The sequence below is a fragment of the Opisthorchis viverrini genome (assembly GCF_000715545.1).
Source record: "Opisthorchis viverrini unplaced genomic scaffold opera_v5_1, whole genome shotgun sequence".
Classification (NCBI taxonomy): domain Eukaryota; kingdom Metazoa; phylum Platyhelminthes; class Trematoda; order Opisthorchiida; family Opisthorchiidae; genus Opisthorchis; species Opisthorchis viverrini.
Window position 1 is genome coordinate 8268902 of NW_008751657.1, and position 17822 is coordinate 8286723.

Genomic DNA, 17822 nt, shown 5'->3' on the forward strand with positions numbered 1-17822 from the left:
GCGTTGAAGTAAGCTTACCGGTGGAAAAATTCACGAGAAAGAAAACCACAACAAAATCTTTACGGTGATTACCATCAAGAATCATTATTTAGTTTCATAATGATTGGCAAATAGGAATTTGTCATCAAAAAGCCATGCACAACAGACTAAAGAAGGTCTCATCCGTGTTATGCCTTACTTCCTAGTTGTCTTTATGCACGTCTGTTTTTTCACCCTTATAAACAGATGGATGGGAAACGCGCTACTGACTAACATCGGATTTAATGCTTAGTTTTGTTTTATATCTGAATTTGCTACAAAAAATGAAGCATCGAGACGATATCCCTTCCCCAAAATGCAGCAGTATCTCTGCTGTTTATCTCAGGAGTTTCTGTATGCAAAAAATGAATGAGTCTATTGACAATGCGGCTAGTGTTGCGATTAATAAAACGGAAGCCGCTCCATCTTCCAGATTTCAAAGTGGGCGTTAGCTTGCAGGAAAATGAATGCAAGTAAACCGTTGAGTTGTGGAAAATAAAAATGCAATTTTCCTGTGAGTCTCAAAAACAATACATAATTTATAAGCCAAACTAGTTTCGATAGATAAGGAGCGGACGATTCCCACTGTAAAGTGAAATCCGAAAAAGAAGTGCCGGCTTGCGCGTGTGCATAGTTTCTTGTGGAAAAATCACCGTGTGTTCTGTCGCTTTGTTCTACTAAACTCTGCTTAAAGGAAAATCAAAATCACGTTGGCCGTCTATCAGCTTCTTTGCAAGAGAAACTTCGGAACATTCAAAGTGCTGTAAGGGATTTGAGTTGGGCTTACTGTTTTCAATGAGGAAATGCGTTCAAACGCTGATGTTTTCGAACATGTTCAATGCGGAAAGGATACTGATTAAGGCTAGTGAATTCCTCGGGGCGTAGTTGGAAACAAATCCTTTTGAAAAGCAATAGTCATCATAGATCTGTTATCCAGCAATTTTCGGTGATGATGAATGACGCAAAAGATATCCCTAGAAGCTTACGTTGTTTTGCTGAGGAAGAGGAAGGAAAAATTTTGCTGTAGTTATTTTGAAGAAAACAACTCTCAAACGGGTAGCAAACTATACAACTAATAAATGCTATCTCATACGGTTTTTAGGCACAATAGGCGAATAGAAGCCTCATCAAATATATTTTAGATACTGAGCAGGGAGTGTAAGTTGAGGTTGTGCACATCAGTTTGGCAGAAATTCAAATTTGCTCTTGCCACCTGGGCTGTTGTTTTGAAACCAAATATTCATCGGCGAACGCTGGATTCAAACTAGTGTCCCTTTCGCACCCATTGGAGTCAAGTGCATGACTTTCATCCCAGTCTGGTTCGGCTTTGTCGCCAACAGAATCGATTTATCCGGTTGTCTCTGGGTTAAGTTTTGTGCCTATTTGCAAGTGGAGTGTGAAAGTGTGTTCTCTCCTAAGCGGAAGAACTGTCGACTCCTTACTAGTAGCTCAAGTTGTGATAATTACTCTCATTTTACTGACGTTATTTTTTGCGAACACATTGTACGATTCAATGAAGAATCAAAGTCTACCAAAACTATTGGTGATCATGAGAGTAGCAATAGAACCTTTTCGAAGAAGAAGCGTCAGAAATGGCAACCTTTGAACTTCATAACTTTTGATGGCCCAATGATCAACAATAGCAGCCAGACAAGCAAGCTGAATGAAAAAACTCACAAAACTTCAAAAGTGTTTTCGTATGCCTCTAAGTGTACAGCGGTACGAAGGATAGGATTTTCATTACCTTATTCCATGCTTCTTTGCGCAGATCCAAAATTTTACATTTAAGTTGGTCGTATGGTAGAGTCGATGATACTCACTTATTCCTCCCAAGAAAACTCTGTAGGATGTTGTTTCATAATAGTAACTTCCTGGCTTGTGGGTTAGGGCAAGGTCAAGAAAACTCCTTTTAGTTTAATACCTAGTCTAATTCACAAAGGAAACTGTCAGAGAAGACATTATTATCCAACTCAAGCGACCAGGTAGTTGCATTTTTTTTGTTTTTACACTTGCATTGTCATCATTATAAATGGTACGGTCGATCCTTTCAGATGGCTTTTTATTTCGTTATGTCCAAAAACTAAATTGACATGCCTCTTTTTCAAGGATAGTACATCTTCTTTATGTAGGCTCACGTTGGTGACTGAAACCCAAATCAAACCCTTTTATATAGGCTCACTTTGGTGACTGAAACCCAAATCAAACCCTTTATATCAACCCTTCAGTTTTTCAAGTATTACGATAATGTGACTCAACTAATGAAAATTATTTAATTTACAGTCAGGAATGTTGCCAGACGGGCTTTATTAGACATGAATCGATCAAGCAACTGGGTCTTTTCTGTTTAAAGATATCTGATCCATTATGAACATATGCTTCAGCAGGCTTGTTTAAGTCGACACGGGTCGCAGAATTCAAATGTTTCCGTTCTAATGGGTTCTAAAGAAACCCAGTTAATTCGAAGTAAGATTGCAAAAACTCATCGGAGTTCTTGACGATGTCTGAAAATAAGCACTCTAGAAAACATTCCTAAAACCAAACGGTCTTTAATAAGATCAAGGATTTAACCTCCAGAATTTTATTGATTTTATTGAAAAGTGCCAACTTTATTCAGCCAGGAAGGATGCTTTGCCCAGCTCCACGTCTATCTCTGATTTTTACTCACCCTGGTAAAGTCTGCAAGATTTTCACCACAAAAAACATTTTTATGGGGAAAACGAAAACTGCGTCTCTTTGAATAATGCTACAAAAGAACGTGCTCAACCCGGTTTCATCTTCAGTTTTGTTAACCACATACTGAGGTAGACACTTCTATAAACATCCCAAGGTAGTCTACCTGAAGACACTGACTGCGCTGAACGTATTGCTGTAATTGCATCGTAAATCACAGGGATGTACAATTAGCAACTCTAGGTCCGCAATTCTCAAAACATTCCTAAAACCAAACGGTCTTTAATCAGATCAAGGATTTAACCTCCAGAATTTTATTGATTTTATTGAAAAGTGCCAACTTTATTCAGCCAGGAAGGATGCTTTGCCCAGCTCCACGTCTATCTCTGATTTTTACTCACCCTGGTAAAGTCTGCAAGATTTTCACCACAAAAAACATTTTTATGGGGAAAACGAAACGAAAATCTCTTTGAATAATGCTACAAAAGAACGTGCTCAACCCGGTTTCATCTTCAGTTTTGTTAACCACATACTGAGGTAGACACTTCTATAAACATCCCAAGGTAGTCTACCTGAAGACACTGACTGCGCTGAACGTATTGCTGTACTTGCATCGTACATCACAGGGATGTACAATTAGCAACTCTAGGTCCGCAATTCTCCAGTCAAACGGATTTTGAATACGCATTATCAAATATCCTTGAACGGATGATTTAGAAGTTTTTATTCGCTACCTTGCTTCATTCATTTCATAGCAAATCAGATTATCTGCATTCAAGTGTTACCGTAAGTAATGTACACAGTGCATTGAGTGCTGATTCTCTTGTTCACGCTTATTTGTTTCCGAACAAAAGGTCACTGTTATATGGGTGTATCTTTACTTTTCCTGGACAACATTTCCCTCTTGGAACACAAAAGAGCTGCTGATTTCGAAAATCCTTTTTGCATTAATTTCATTGGGAAGCTTTGATGTGTTTTATTCTTAAAGATAAAAAGGTGCGACTAAACGGAGTTTTAAGCTGATTGGAGGTGATATTCAAAGCAAATTTGTGCGGCTGGCGAGTATTCGTTTTACTCTCCTGTATTTTGGTCGTAATGTGATTTGATTTTACGCTCACCTATAAAATAAATGTGGTAATTGACTCATTTAGGTTTATGGTTGATCGGTGTTTGTCGTCTTTAGCAAACTAAATGTTCAGCAAGACTTTTGGTGTCAAAATACTATTAACCTGGCCTAGGATACTTTCATCTATGTTGGTGTTGCACCAATGGATTCTTATAAGCTGTAAAGGATTGAATAAATCCATGTGTCCATAGGATTTCGTTTCACAAGATCAACACTGAAGCAATGACCTATCGATCTATATGAAGTTGTATACTCACCCTGGCTACCACTAAATCGTACACTTTTCGCTGTTCCAGGTACTGACACGTGACTCGGTGACGGTGGCTGTTGATGCGGTGGTTTACTACAGGATTTACAATCCCGTCGTGTCCATTACAAATGTTGAAGATGCAGATCGCTCAACCAGGCTTTTGGCCGCCACCACACTACGTAATGTGCTTGGTACGAAGAACTTGTCGGAAATTTTGTCCGAACGAGATACAATTTCAAGCATGATGCAGGTATGACATGTTAGTTGTCTTACGAAAGATGCCGATTCTTCGAACAAATGAAACTTTTTGAGTTCGGAAAAGTGGGTCTAGTCTAAAAGATACTATTTATTGTGATGCGGGTTTAAATGCCCCCGGTAATTTAACGAGTGGGTCAAAGTATGCAAGCGAGCAAGTGTGACATAGGAGTAAGAGTTTCTTTGGTGTTGCAGAACATGGAGGGTTAGAGTATGCCGTATAAATGTGGATATGTTCCAGCCACATTTAGTGATGACGGGGAAAACGAGATCAAACAAAAGCTATAATTCTCATCACTGTTGCAAAGGTGTTCAGAAATAGTGTAGATTGGGGTGGCCACGTGAGTGCTCCGGTTTGTGACACGCCTCAAATACTGTAACTATTACATCATCTTCCTCACGTTCTTAAAAAGCGATTTATACAATTTAGGAAAAGTCATGAATCCTCCCGTGTATTGCTACGTATCGCTCATTCGGACGAATCTCGTCTGATTGCTAATTTGCATACAAATCAACGTTACCATTGATCCATCAGCATTAGAGATAACGGAATTTAGTCCATCCATTGCACAGAAACGTGATAAACCTGGCAGCCAAATGAGTGCAGATTTCGATCTGTTTTCCTCTAGATCCTTCATGAATGTCTTGGCCAATTCAGCGTACCAAGTGCATTAACGTTTTATTCAAAATTATGTGTGATTCCAAGGCACACACAAGAAAAGCCCACATGAATAAACGAGTGGACGTCTCAGTTAAACGTTTGACAGATTGCCTAAATTTCGGAATTGCCATAGGTGTTCCATTTGCTTTACGTATCTCAGCAGATATGATTACTTATGAACATTTTCAAAAATTACTGCGCATTTGAGACAAATAGTTTAAAAAAGCTGCAATGATGATAACGCATACAATGTGAGAAAATAATGAGCTTATTGTGTTGTATTTCGGCAGATAAGGAGATGAACATTGAAAAAAAAACTACGGTCGCCATAATTGGCAGTAAATTTTGACGTGAATTACTACTAGTCAGAATAAAAACATATACGTTTTGTGCTTTGAAATCTATTTTGGTTGTTAGGCTGTGCAATAATGAGTGGCATCCTTGAGCTTAAATGTGCGGGATTTAGACATCCACTTAATCCGTCCCTGTGGTTCGAGCGAAGAGAGTCAGGTTTTTGGTAACCCGGTGACGTCTGAGGTGTCATACGAATAGTTAGTGATTAAGCAGCGCATCCCTGCTCATTCACATGAATGCTTTGTCGTAAGATGTGTGTACCTGTGGTCGTCAGCCAATGTATGAACTACATTTTCCGTGGCGCGCTCTAGGTTGCTTAGCTCCCTGGAGATTACGTGGTGTCCACTGAGGCGAATCTTCAGTTTCCTACTGGTGTGACATATACCGTCATTGCCACGCCTTTTCATATGGCTTAATACTCCGGTCCATGTGGCGGCCTGTTTAATTTAGACTATGTAAACTCTGACGTCAAACGGAGTGGCACAACAAAACTAGTGACAGTCGCGCTGGTATTCTGTGGTGATTCCCAATGGTGTTAAACAATGCTTTATTGTGAAACGGATTGCCTCCTTTTGTGCGAATAAGCAGGAAATAAAATTTTGAAGGTCTCAAAATGATGAGAAAGGTTTAGAAAACCTCGGAAGTTTCATTTACGTGTATCAAGGCAAATAATTCAATGACAAACATTGAGATTAACGGAATTTTTCACCAAAAATTAATTGAGTTAAACATCCCCGAGTTAATCTCAGCCATGCACCAAAAAATCAGTGTTGGCGCACCGTGTATTGTAACAACAAAACTTGATATGAATATAAAATGACTTTTTCCTGAATTAATAGCCATTCACACAACTACATCATACACCAGAACGACCCCACGAAAATCAAAGACAGCTTTAAAAATGTAGCCTGAACAGTCGAAGCCATTCATACATACGCGTGTTTAAATTACATAAACTTTGTTTGCTAAACGTATGTGCTACAGGTCTTTGTGAAAACTCACTTTAGCTGAATATCCGAGCAAACTAATTGTTCTACTTCAGTTATGGAACACCCCATTAGGCATTTCCTTTTTCATGGAAGCTCTGATCAAGCGACTATACACGTTAGTCAAAATCACACTTCTCCAAAGCATCAGAAGTCTATTCTTCATGTAATATTTGTCCAGCTCCACTTGTTTGTGTGTTGAATGTGCCGAATAAAACGTTGTACAAAAGCGCATGAACGGAATTGAGACCACACACAAAGTGCAGTAAAATGTGATATATAGGAGAGTAATAACCAACTGACTAAAGTGCGGAAACCAAGCAAAACTTTTGCACGTGTGTATGCTGTGTACACCAATAGTGGGTGTTTACGTAAAATGGTGAACTTATTTTATTGACGCGGTTACTTTCATCGCAGCAGCTCCATTTATGAGGACTGCCATAAATTTCCGTAAATTTTGGTTACCCAGTAGAAATTGCGATTATATGCACTAATGGGCTTCATTTTGCGTTATCCGATCGCTTTCAAATCTTACGTGCAAACATATTATCCTCCTCCGCGATCACATATAAAATTTGTAAAACTGTTACCTGACAATAAACCTACGTCCAGTATTTTTTACCTGACATCCTGATAATATTGATAGCATATTTTAATTGATATAGAAAATTTTTCCGATGAAATCTTAGATGAGTGAATGTATATTCACGCCTTCTTTCCATCGGTGTATAAGAAGTGCGTTTTTTTTAGAAATATACTGAAATTCCAGCCGGTATGGTTTGTTGAACTTGATCAGCGCGTTTATGAAGAGGTTGATAAGTATAATTTGAAGGCGATTGAAAATGATGGTGCCATTGTTAAGATTTTAGATATTTCATTTAGAAAATGTTTCCACATTGGGACACAATAACGTTAAACAACTTTGCTTGGACCGTAATTGCGATGGAGCTGCTTTTATTCATAAAGTCTTGAGCAAGCGTTAGCTTTCATTCTGAAGGAACCCTCACGTTGTTGTTCTAAAATCATTAAAAAGGAGTCCGCTGTTTTATTTCACCGTAAACACTGGTATCTGTGTAATCTGTGCGGTAAATAATTTTATTTGACTGCAGTCTTTCCAATTTTATTGCGAATAATTAGTATTGTTTTGCCCCATTTACGTCACCCAGATAATATCTTGTTTACTGCATGCTCTATGTTTCTAAACTTTTGAATTTCAACTCGATTGGCTCAGGATCAGCTTGAATTTGACCTCCTGTCATCAACGACAAAGAAACCCCCTAAACCCGATTGATTACTTTTGATAATAAACATGCAATCATTCGTCATATTACAAGAAATGTGGTGTGTGTGCCATACTTCAAAATCACTCTTGAACTATTCTGGACGTGTATCACCTGCAGGCAACAGAGTGGAGTAAAAGTTAGAAAGAAAAGCAAACTAGATCAAGATTGTCTTAAAAATTTTGTTCTACAAACGAGTGATTCTCTAATCAAACGTTTCCCTATTCTGAGTCGAATTGGTGAACCAGCGAAATCATATATTATCCATATGTATTTTTTCGCGCATTCCTACATTGGAATGCGGCAAAAGGTGACACTTCTTGGCTGGCTGTCTATCGTATCAGAAGTTTGCTGACTTAGCAAGATACATTCGGCCACTGTAAGAGTTTTATTAAGTTCTTTCTGGTAATGTAAGTTTCAGTTCAACTTGTGTGACCAGAATCTGGATGAAACCATTTTAAATGAACTCTTTCTGGCTTTTTAGTTCAATTTACCTTCGAAATTAACATTTTACATTAGGTTTATAAAATGTTCAATTTTTTTTAAAAAAATTTGACTACCTCATTGGTAAAGTTTCAGTGTGAAGATATGCCTCATCATATTACTGTGGACATCTTGATTGCACGATTTTGATTTTTAGACTGGGAAACCACTAAATATACTCGCCTTACGCCCTTACCTTGCGTCACTTAATACCGAATGACGCTTTGATTACGGTCACTCTGACTGGTTTAGTTGCTGTTGAAAGAATGATTTTATCAAGTTTTTACCAAGTTAAAGTTTTCTTTCCGGACACAGATCAACCTTCACTAATGTGGTCTTATGAACACTTGCATTATCAGTGGTATTGTTGTAGATCTAGAAAAAATTGTCACCGAGAAGAGTGAGCCTAGAAAACTGAGTAGTTTTGGAAAAGTCGCACTGGGGCTTGATAAATGATAGGTTTGGAAAGCGCCAATTTAAGCAAAATGTCCTTCGGCAGACAAACAGACACTCGAGTTGTTCCGTTGCCGCCATCCAATGCGCTATATTAGATCGGGTTGTAGCCAACGTCGGTGTCAAGCCAATCGGAGCACAATTTCCAAGGGCAGATATTTTTACACCAAGTGAATACGGAATCGCATTTTGCAGTCTTTTTAATTTCGCTATTATTAAATAGGTGAAATTTGTCAGTTTGGCAGGCCAAAATTACTGTGTTTGTCAACTGCATAGCGCTTTAGGTTGTTGATTATAAACCCTTGGGCAACATCACATAGTGATTAAACCATATACAAATAGAGCTATTTTGTATTGCTGGACAACATCTGTGATAACATCTAATAATTACCACTTTTGCTGGAGCAAAATAGCTATCCCTGTGATTAAAAAACATCTCATGGCGTCCGATAATCCACAAATCTACCGAGGATCTTAAGCTGCGGATAAAAAGTATTAGTCCAGGACAAGCACCACTGAGCATTTTGCTGAAATATTGCGCTAAGCCCCTTCCCCCAAGTTACGATTACCATGAGTTGTCTAATTTTGATATTCTACCTGTCCTTTACTTAGACTATGCTTGACGAAGCAACGGATCCCTGGGGAGTTAAAGTGGAGCGCGTTGAGGTGTAAGTTTCAATGATATTTTTGTCCATCTTGTAAATTATTTCGTCAACGTGGTGTTTGTCTAACTTATATAAAAGTACATGGCAATCCCAATGAGAAGCATTGAAATTCAGTGGAAAAGTGCCACGGTGCTAACTTTTTTCGGTCAGGAATCGCATAAAAAACTGCGGTACTTGTAGTTCAGTATAAAAAGTATATTAGTGACTTTTCATAGTGTCAAAATCAGTGGAGTAGTGACAGAAGAACATGGCGCCTTAAAATAGGCACACACCCATGGGAAGAAATACTATGTAGTTGGAACGACAGAAAAAATGCGTCAGACAACAATACATATTTTTTTATTGTTCACGCTACCATCGGGCACAATACCATCTTACTAAAGCTAGACTCTCCAGTCCAGACACGTATAGAAAAAGCTCAATGGAGCAAAATATTAGATAAAAATCAAACTGTCTCACATCCATAATCACTACTTAATGACATGTCTGGTGCGAATTCGGTGAATCATGTGAACTGTGAAAGGGAAGTTTCTGACCAAAAGTCGTAGGCAATCTTTTAAAATGAGAATACATATAACTTTGCAATAGAAGCAAGCCAATTTCCTATGAATTGGGGATCCCGAGCTGGCTTTAAACTAATGGAAACCTCAGCTTTAGTTAGTCTTCCAATGTGGGGAGGCGTTTACTCAAATTTTCACCACCTCCAGGTGCTTGTAACCCTGATTAATTGTGATCGACACAAGTTGATTGGGAAAATTCATTCCAGCAAAGCAACCCTTTTTGGCACCACTTTGTCATGTACATACGGAAGAATCTGAGCCAATCAAAAGTGGGGTTTTCATAAGCGATGATCATCACTGGATTATGAGTTACTGATTTTTTGCGTTATTTTTAGAAGAGACGTTGACATATTGGAAAGGGATAACGTTTGATTTGGAGGATTAGATTTTCTAAGGCTCCGTGAACGTTGCTCAAATGAACAGGTTCTGAAGGTCTTGAATTGCGTCTGCTCAGGCGTGACAGTCGGCGGTGAGACCCCCAGAGAGAGACATGTAATTATGGCCTCAGTTGCGCAGACCGCAACTGGTAGAAAAACTCTTTCCTCAGATAATTTAATTGGGCACTGTATAAGTTGCCGGTTTTGTGGACAAATCCAAAAAAAGGGCCTCAAGAAGAAAACTCAGTAAAACTTGCATCTGGGCAAATATCTGCAGTGTTGCAGACGTAACATCAGGGCAACCTGAAGATACCTGTTTTAGCCGAGACTTTTGGTAGCATTGGACCAATTTCATGGAGTGAGCCTTAGAATACCGAAATGTATAGCAGCCATATCTTTTACTAAATTTGTTATTATTGTTGTTGTTATTGTTTCTGTAATTACTGCAATTACGTTGTTGCTACGTTTGTTACTATTCATTTCTAGGCTTACGTTTTGTAGGCAAATCTTAGGGTTTTGGTTTTTTGGTCCTATATGCGCATAGTTTTAAAAGCACCCTCAAAATATTCTTCAGGTTGAAGACGGCAAATTGTATTTCAAACCCCAAATGACAGACGTGCTCCAAGTCACTAAATTCTGTTTAATTTAGTAAGCCTGACGCGTTTTCTCAACATGATCAATTGATCAGCTCAAAGTGCATCTACAGCAGTGTACGTAATACCGATCAACAGTTTACATGGGCAAAACTAAGAGATTCTCCATAACTTTCATTTTGGAAGAGTACGTTTTTCATGAATAGGACGTCTTTGATGCATTTAGAGTAAACATTCTTCTGCATACTATTCAAGGAGATTGACAGCACTGATAACGGTCGTTAGATGTGTACGCACAGTTTGCGGTCGTCCAATTTCTAAATCATAACTGGTGCAGGAACATGCAGAGGCTCACCAAATGCAAGGCTCGATACTTAACTCTCCTGCAGATATGCACCCAGTAGTGGTTGTTTATCTCATTGAATTCGTTTGCAATAAAACTCCAAAGGCGTGGATGTCCACTTCATAAGCGCGCACAAATAGTCTAGATTAGGGTGAATTACCATCACCTCATCAATGTTCATCCAAGGTATCTAAGGTCAAAATTCCGTAGCATTCGACCTTTATTATTCTTCTGTAGAAGGTGTTGTACTAGTTCCATTTTGTAGGTAGTCAATGTATGGGTTAGTTTTTAATTGGAAGCCTAAAGAAAACGCTAAAAGGTAAACCTCTTGAACAGATAATTTGACTGTAATCCTGTCCTTTTGCCGGAAAAAATAGCTTTTATTATATACAACGCATACCATGCTCGTACAACCAACCAGTCTTTGGATAACGAACAAAAGTGTTAGTATAATTTGCCTCTTAGAAGCAGAGATGACTGGACACAGTGAAGTGGTTCCTTTGTGATGTCGCTTTCATGTCAAAAACAGTCGTTACAGTTTGGGTCGTGTTTAGGAGGCAGCAAATAAGAGGACCACATGGTTGCACTGTCTGCTCAGTCAGACTCGTTAGCTCCCAGTGCGTGAGTGTCGGGACAAGTACATCACATGCACCAAACATGTGCACCAAACGCAGAGTAAAAATTGTGCTAGTTGTTACCTTGATGGTGGCCGGAATGCGTGGAAACATGGGTGTAACGCATTGAACATTTACCCTGCACGTTCTTCTGGGTGAATTTTCAACTTCTGATTTGGTGAGTATTATTCTCTAAATTGATTCCGGATATCTTAAAGCAAAACAGACTTAAGAAAAAATGAAGCTGTGGAAATATTTTTAGGGTTTCAACCTTCAAATTAAAAAACGACAAACAAAACGTCGAAGCATTTTGATGTTTCATGTGCTTGGACTCAGACTTAAGAAAAAATGAAGCTGCGGAAATATTTTTAGGGTTTCAACTTTCAAATTAAAAAACGACAAACAAAACGTTGAAGCATTTTGATGTTTCATGTGCTTGGACGGTCTATAAGGTTTTACGTTGTGGCACATCAGGTCGGCGTTGGAATTAGTGAACATAAGAATCTGAAGCTTATTAGTTAAGTTAAATTAGATTTTTCCGACTTGACATTTCTATCAGCCAACCACTTTTGGGAAGGAATGGAGACCAATATTTGGCACAATAAATTGCGTCTAATGACTGACAAAAATTAGTGGTTCCACAATTTATTCACAAGCTCCGTTGTCCAGATAAGGCGCTTTGCAAAGAAAATACTGCAAAAAATCATGGTTTATGGCAAAAGTCTAAATTTTCCGATCATTTTTCGTTACACTTTTGTGGACTAAATGCGCAGTTTCTGATTGTCAGCCAACGAACCTGGAGTCACAAATATACCGAATTCGGCATCCGTGAGGTCACTGAATCCTCGAAGGTTGCTTTCAATAATAAGAAAACTTTTTAAGCTATACTTTTCTTGAATTTATCACGTTAATATGAAAGACATCAAAACGAAATAGACGGTATTAGGCCAATATGTCGACTATTACTTAGCCGTATTGGGGAATTACTGAGAGGACACTGGGTCTCCGAAGAACCAGTATAGTGTGAAGCACTTGTTAAGTATTACGCGACAGACGCTGGCTGACTTGTGTGGTCCCTCACTGTCTGTTAGGCCAAAGCAATAAAACGCCACTCGCGAACAGCATTCGCCAGCACAAGTGTGGGCCATAAAAAAGACGAATACATTGACAGTTCGCTTGAATTCAGACATTTCGTCGTATACGTTACACTCAACAACAATTGGAAATGCATTGACAATGGAGCTTAACCAGTATTTCCTTTTTTACCTATTATTTTTGCCAAACTAACAAGTAAATTTTGTGTCAGTCGTCCATTACTTTGTTATTATGACTTTAGCAACGCAAATGGCCTGACGTTAGCAACAAAAGGATATAAAAATTACTAGCAGCGATCCACGAGCAGTTCAATAACTGTTGGTTGGTCGTTGCGGAAAGGCCTTCAAATGCATGTGGAGATGCCAGCTAAAAAGGTGGATGAAAATTACGCGGCTAAAAGCACCAAAATTAAAAACCGATAAATAATTTATTTTTTCCATTTATAAATGGCAACACTTTTTGATATACCGAATTTCCGGTTGGAGAAAATGAAGCATCCCTGAGGCATGGGAAATAGGTTCAGGGGTCGTTAGTTTGATCTATCAGTGCACAGTTTCAAATGCTCTTATTATTGCACAAGTCTCTGAGATTCCAAGCGGCGTAATAAAATATCACCTAATTACGGGGCACTTCTCAATATCTGATACGTGCTGTCATGCACCACGTTTGCTGTAAAAAGGAAGCTTTGAAAGCTTATCAAAATAATAAATTATCAAAGATGATTGGGCAAGATGTCATCAGTGAGGAAGTTTGTTGATAGACGCGGACCAGTTTAATGAGGAGAAAGCTTTAAATTCAAGAGCAGTATAAAGTTTGCAAATGCCAAATTGTCTGCATTTTGAAATAGTGGATTACAGTCTTCCGAATGTGGATGGTTTACAATACTACTGAATTTTTATCTGTGATTACAAAACCAAAACTTTGTCGATTGTCAACAGCTGCTGGAAGTTACTGGCGAATTCTGCAAATCACACAAAGATTGATGACAGCAAAACATGGCTGATGGTCATTTTGCGACATATCATTTTGTTATCTACAAATTTATGTATAAAACAGCTGCTTCTTCTATCTTCTTTGTCAGGAAAGATGTGCGTCTGCCTGTACAATTGCAGCGCGCTATGGCAGCCGAGGCCGAAGCAGCCCGCGAAGCGCGAGCAAAGGTAAGCAAATCTATGCGCAAGATGTTCGGATTGAATGACTAGTTTAGCATGTATCAAAGTAGGTTCCGTGATTATAATGCTTCAAGCAGTTATCCCCAATTGTACTGAGTACACCATTTTCTTTAGAAGGGTTACTCTTACAGTGGCTTAAATCCTAGTGATATAAATAAAGGTCTGCTAATTGGGCGAGATGAGTTGGGAAATCTGATAGGAATTTAAGGGGTGTATTTGAAGCCAATCTATCTCGTTGTGCCTCCATGACTGAAGAATGAGTTTACTTTAGTCTGTTTGAGTGTGCCCCAAACACACTGCAAATCACACACTGGCGTGTCTAGCCTGCTAGCCGGCAGGTTGCGGGTCCGATATTCTCCGGAGCTTCGCAAGTGCGCACCAGTAAGGCTGAGATAGCTATACTGCTCGTTGGATGTTTACCTACAGGACAGCTGTATTTTGACGAAACATCGAAACAAGTGGTGCTCTTTCTGTGTAGCTCATGCAACACTCATGCAACAAACGCTTGAATTGATGAGCAGTATTGGCACAGGCTGGAAGGTAGTCCATTTATAGCTCCACAAAACTAAAGAAACTGCCTCTGAACTTACTACTTTACATTTTTAATAACACACAATGCAGAATTCATATTGTTTGAGGTTTCACCACAGAGTCTTAAATCACTAAAACTTATTGGAGTTTGAGTTGCATAAGGCATTGTATGCCATCATATAATTATGACGAATTATTGATGTTCCCTGTTTAGCAGTTGTTTTCGAAAAAACGACCATAACAGGGGCCTTATTGCCTAGTGATGCCATACTACCTAAAGACCACCTGAGGTGGAGCTACAACCATCCCATCCACAGAATTTAGTAAGAATATAGAAGCTCCTATTCCTCATACGCGTTCTCCAATATTTGTGGTGCATGTTCCAGTCTAAAAAATAGTTATGTACACACCACTCTGCTTTTACGCGTTTCCCTTCTGTTCTGGTGCGCTTGTTCAGCAACCATCTTGGTTTTCCCACCAGTCAGAAATCGTGTATACCAACAAAGTTATATACTCTGGTGATGAGCTCCAACAAGGGTGAATAAGTGACCACTCGTGACAAAGCAAACGGAAAAAGCTTCAAAATGAAAGCGATGTTGGCCCAGATTTGAAAAGTTACTGACTTCGCGAACTGTCCCTGGTTTTACACGATCTGTCAAAAATTTTTACATTAGTACATTTAGGCAAGGAATGATACGAGTGTATGCTGCATCTTTTATATCTAAAATAATCAACTAAATTGTGCTTGCATATACTAAGCACAACATGTACATAACACGATATATACTAATCTAATACAATTAATCTATAATCCTAAACAAATCATGTTTTCTCATTACAGGTGATTGCGGCCGAGGGAGAATGGAAGGCTTCAAGGGCTCTTAAAGAAGCTGCTGACGTTATTACTGAATCTCCATTTGCTGTGCAGTTACGATATCTACAGACCCTGAGCACAATTTCAGCGGAGAAGAATTCAACCATTATTTTTCCACTTCCAGTGGACTTGGTCACACACTTCATGCATAACAACAATCACGGGTCAAGCTCAACTAGCAGAAACCGCAACACTCCCACCACAGCTTCAAGCAATCCACCACCACCTACAGATCAAAGGACGATGGCACATGGACAAAGTGAGGAATATGGTGGTACTGAAACGGCAGCGCAGTTTGCCGTTTAGTTTCCTTCAAATATGATGCTTTTCAGACAAAACCACACATTCGTTAAACCATGCTAGTCAAGTTGCCGAGATTCTACTGTACATAGTTTGTTTTTCTCCTGGATTCTTTCCAAACGTTTAAATTATGAGGACGCAATTTCCAGTACAAAGAATTCCCAGGCTTGGTTTTCTGTGGTGAAAACCGAAAGGCGCGTAAGACCGGTCCGCGGATTTGTCAAACATCTCTGTAAGACTGTATGCTTAAGATTGAAGAACTATTGTGTGTATTTATATGTGGGACATTCTTTTTATTACTCCACATCACTTTTAGTGTTCAACAGTTTTCACTCTGAATCTTCACACGTACTTTATGTTGTGTAATACTCAGATGAAAATTACCGTGTTCCATGTAGGTGAAATCTTTTCTTGCCTCTCTAGTAAGTAATGTAACTGTATTAATTTGTGGCTTTCTTTGAGCTTTGCTCTGTCTGTTTGCCGACACTGAATTAAGCAATAAAATTTTTCCTGTGGCTGATTAAATATGTTTGCTTTAACTACTTGGCGTGGGTTCCTGAAAAACAAAAAAACTTGTCGATGACAAGCTGTTGTCCGTTTATGATGTTACCATCTTCTTGAATGCATCTACTCCAAGTGTGGTAAAGGTAACCGCAATTAAGCAGAATCAAGTACCTTGCTGCGTTTTCTGAACATTCTTCTGTTGATCACTGTCGAATGCCATCCAACAAAGAAAACACATCATATCACTCTAAAAAGCTTTACATTTTCGTATAAAGCCTTAAAAATGCGAAATTCTGAAGCGTTCCTATTTAGTTACTCCCTAATTATGAGCCATGTGGCGTTGTTTAACAAGAAACCTTGCAAATCGCGGTGTTTTTACGGGAATGAGCCTTACAGTGCCCTTTTTCCTCGGTTTCACTTTTGTATACAATCCTCTAGCATGGTAGTTATTGCTCAGTTTACATCACCGGTATAGTGACTTCGCGAATTTTATGAACGCAGCTGAAAAGCACGCCACCTGCATTGTACCTCTACGCATTGGATACCACAAACTTGAAACGTTTTTCTTCAAAACTAATGAAAAGGCTGACGAGCTGTTCCAAGTGGAAGAATAACCATTCATCTTTTTATATCTGACTGTTCTGAAACGCAGCATCTGTTACTTTGTCGAAAAAAACTTCAGGAAGCTAGTGTTTACAAACCATCAAGTGATTGTGAATCACAGAACAATAATGCCATTTTGTTTCAAAAGACATGATATGGAGAAAGCAAGTGAAGTGACAACCAAAACGGCGCACTGATTGCTAACGCAATGCAAATTGTGAGGACAACTCACACAAACTGATCTGATGGTATGGAAAGTTTCATACAGCCCAAGACCTGGATATGATCTACAGGTAATCTCAGAGGACGTAAAAACATTAGATATATAACGACAGAAAACCACAAAATACAAATGCTGATTATAACTACTTTGATGCCATCTTGAGGTGGTCACTGATGCACTTAATTCCGGGATAGCAATTCTTGCTCGCTATTTTGGCCCACTACCTTGTTGTTTTAGCATCCTGTTCAGGATTTGCTACGCCAGTTATAAGTGGTCGCTTTTGGACATGCCTATTGTTGAATAAAACGAACGATGGTTTCCGGTTCAGTTTTGCCAGGGAGCATAAATCAACCACCAATACAGAATCTTTTTTTACTTAATGATATATCTTATATTCAAGTAACCTTTAGTATGCACATTTCAGCTGTTGATATGCGTTTGTCGACAAGAGGACGCAGGCAAATAAATACCTCAGGCTCTCTCAAACTGCAGCGACAAATCCGGACAATGGAGCCGAATTGGAGCTGTGAGCTTCATTTTATAAACTAGGTTAGGTTCATCTTTGATCCATTTTGTGACGCAAAAATCCACCAAACACTCCATGTTCCACACTGTGAGGTAACACTTACTATGTTGGTGATCCGTTTTTGGAATTTCTCGCGCGTTCAAGCATCGTAATTAGACTTTGCTCAAGATTTGCACTGTTTAAGCGTCTGAATCTGGTTTAGCAGTTTTGGGTAGCAAAACTATGAAAGTAGTGAGAAAAATTTCAATACACTCGTGATTTGTTTGACCGTGAATTCATTTTTTTAATAGCCATTCTTTTTTGCTA

At 38.9% G+C, this 17822-nt stretch overlaps 1 protein-coding gene across 1 annotated transcript in view; it reads left to right on the forward strand.

The window, feature by feature from the left end:
• The window catches only part of T265_12460 (hypothetical protein), a gene marked incomplete at both ends in the record, with an annotated part of 33369 nt that extends 17191 nt beyond the window's left edge, over positions 1–16178 (forward strand). The window contains 4 exons of the mRNA XM_009163876.1: positions 4111–4314; positions 9149–9204; positions 13865–13943; positions 15328–16178. Coding sequence (XP_009162140.1) covers positions 4111–4314; positions 9149–9204; positions 13865–13943; positions 15328–15666 — 678 coding nt within the window. The remainder of the gene's footprint in view (positions 1–4110; positions 4315–9148; positions 9205–13864; positions 13944–15327) is intronic.
• Positions 16179–17822: the final 1644 nt, after the last annotated feature.